This window comes from Trichechus manatus, unplaced genomic scaffold (assembly GCF_000243295.1).
Source record: "Trichechus manatus latirostris isolate Lorelei unplaced genomic scaffold, TriManLat1.0 scaffold00006, whole genome shotgun sequence".
NCBI lineage: Eukaryota > Metazoa > Chordata > Mammalia > Sirenia > Trichechidae > Trichechus > Trichechus manatus.
In genome coordinates, this window is record NW_004443942.1 from 4,654,689 (window position 1) to 4,657,595 (window position 2,907).

The window sequence follows — 2,907 nt, forward strand, 5'->3', positions numbered from 1 at the left end:
AACCCACCCAGCAGCTCTGCGGGAGAAAGACCTGGTGATCTGTTTCCATAAAGATTATAGCCAAGAAAACCCTATGTGGCAGTTCTACTCTGTTACATGGGGTCACTGTGAGTCAGAATTTACTTAACAGCACCCAACAACAATGAAAAGGTTAGACAAGAGGACAGATTGTATTGGCCCCCACCAAGAGGCAGCTTGGTGCCACCAGGAGAGCATGTACATTAGAATGAGATGGACCTGGGTTCAATTCCAGTCTCTGCCCACAGTTAAGTTTGTGACTTTGGACAAATTTCTTTCCTTCTGCATGTTATTTCCCCACCTGAAGATGAGGGTGGTGAAACCACCTTGCCAATCACAGTAAGGTTCAAATGTAATAATGGGAGAGTGTTTTATTTTTTTCAGAATCAACTCAATGGCAGTGGGTTTTGGGCCTTTTATTGCGTGTTCAGCCCTACCCATATGTAATTGTTTTCCACCACCTATTGTGAGAAGTACTGTCAATTTTAGAGATGGCGAATCGAGGCTCAGAGCAGATAAATAGCTTGCCTTGACTCTCATAATAAAATTAGTAAATCTGGGGTTTAAATGCCAATTTACATAACTACAGAGCCCATACCCTTGCCTGGTACAAAGCCACACCACCAAACACTGTGAATGTTGCTGCCATTAGAGTAAGGAGTGGTAGGGGGCTGGAGGATATTAGCAGGGACATTGGTGCCACCAGCAATAAAAGGACTTACACCGGAAAATGAACAGGCCATTGGGCCTCACCCTCACAGCCACCTGTCCACATACTGGGTCATGTGGATAGTTCTGCTGCTTTTAAAGTCTCTAGTTCATTTAGATTTTAATTGTCAGCATAAGAAAGGTGGTCTCTAAGAAAATGCCCTGTGACTCTTCTCTGCTGTTTTCTCTCTCTTTCCCTGTAGGTATTAATTGACTGGATTAATGATGTGCTGGTTGGAGAAAGAATCATTGTGAAAGACCTGGCTGAAGATTTATATGATGGACAAGTACTGCAGAAGCTTTTTGGTAGGAGGAGAGTTGAGTGTTGCACTGGGTGTCTTCTCTCCACGGGTGGGTAGGTCACTTACTCCTAGTTAAAAGGAGTTGTTCTCAGTTCACAGCAGTCACGTGGAAATGGAATATGAATGTGTAGCATGTGGATGACAGATTAGTGGAGTCTAGATATCGTTTCAGAATCTGCTTTACATGAATGAATTGCGACAAGAGAATCTCAACTAGATGGGGATGCTGTTTCCAAATGGGTAGATGAGAAGACCCCAGGTATATGCATATGTGGATAACATGCCTTGCCCTCTCTGGAAAAGTGCACACTTGTAAAAGTGCACACTTGTAGCCCCTGTAGGTGTATTTTTGTGTATATGAGTATGTGTATAAGTTTGTGTACCCCTGTAATCTATGGACCTGTATGTGTGTGTGTACATCTCTGATCTATGAACCTGGATGTGTGTGTACCTCTGTGATCTGTGGACCTGTGTGTGTGTATGTGTACCTCTGTGATTTATGAACCTGTGTGTGTGTACCTGTGTGTGTACCTCTGTGATCTATGGGCCTGTATGTGTGTATGTGTGTGTGCGCCTCTGTGATCTGTGGACCTGTGTGTGTGTGTGTGTGTGTACATCTGTGATCTGTGAAACTGTATATGTGTGTACCTCTGTGATCTATAGACCTCTGTGTGTGTGTGTGTGTGTATGTGTGTGTACCTCTGTAATCTGTGGAATGTGTTCCTCTGGGATCTATGGACCTGTATATGTGTGTGTCTGTGTACCTCTGTGTATCCCTCTCTAGATTGGTTACAACTGCCCAGGAGTGTGTTCTTCTGTGATGTTGAGGACTCTGTGCGTGTTTGTCTGTAGATGTGTTGCCTCTGTGAAGGTGTGTATCCCTGTGTCAGTTCATGGTTGTTTACATGGAAACATAAGGCCAAGGAGTAGGGACAGGAGAATTTAGGGATGATCTTAGTGCTGAAAGGACAGATCAGCCAGAATGAAGGTGTATTCTCCCTCGCTCTTCCCCATTTTATCTCTGGGCCAAACCTCCCCCAAGTTCTAGACTTCCATTCTTAGCTGCCCACTAGGTACCCCTACCTGGATGCACCTCAGACTGAGCTGATCTACTTTCCCAAAAATGTTTCCTCTGCTCTAAGTTAATGGAACCCCCTCCCCTTCTCCTTTGCCACCCTTCCCCCACAATGTTGTGGGTCACCAAGTCTCGTTTCTTCTCGCTCGAAAGTCTTTCGTGAATACATCCTTTCTGCCATTTTCACCTGTCTGATCAGCTCTTGTCTGAACTATGGAAACAACTTCCTAACTGGCCTCTTGGTCTCTCGTCTTACCTCCTCCAGTCTATTCCCTACACAGCTAGCAGAGGGATCTTTTAAAATCACACATCTGCTCGTGTCAGTACCTGCTTATAACTCTCAGTGGCTCTCCCCTACCTGTGGGACCAAGTCCAGGCCTCTTAGCACAGCATTCGAAACATTTTACCATGTGACCCTCAGCTGTCTTTTCAGCCTCACCTCCAGCCACTCTCACAATGTGACTCATGCAGTGTGGTAATCCAAGTAAAGTGCTTAAAATACTGCCTGACCTAAAGGACGTGTCCAATGAATGTCTGTCATCATTTTGGTAGGGTGGTGGTTTTATTATTTTTATGTATATGGTGTATGTATATATGGTATCACTGGTATATTATTATATATACTATGTATATCAACACCCCTATATTTTGCTCATGCTTCCTTCTGCCTCCAAAGCCCTTCTTCCTCCTTTATTCACCAGGGCATACCATTATTGCTCATCCTTCCAATCTCTAGACTTGATCAAATGTGTACCCTCTTATATCCTTCACAACACATATCTAGAAGAAATCATATCTAGATCT

The 2,907-nt window shown here is 44.1% G+C and overlaps 1 protein-coding gene across 1 annotated transcript in view; it reads left to right on the forward strand.

The window, feature by feature from the left end:
* The window catches only part of PARVA (parvin alpha), a 156,556-nt gene that overhangs the window by 113,009 nt on the left and 40,640 nt on the right, over nucleotides 1-2,907 (forward strand). Inside the window, exon 6 of the mRNA XM_023736930.1 lies at nucleotides 930-1,032. Within this exon, the coding sequence (XP_023592698.1) occupies nucleotides 930-1,032 (103 nt within the window). The remainder of the gene's footprint in view (nucleotides 1-929; nucleotides 1,033-2,907) is intronic.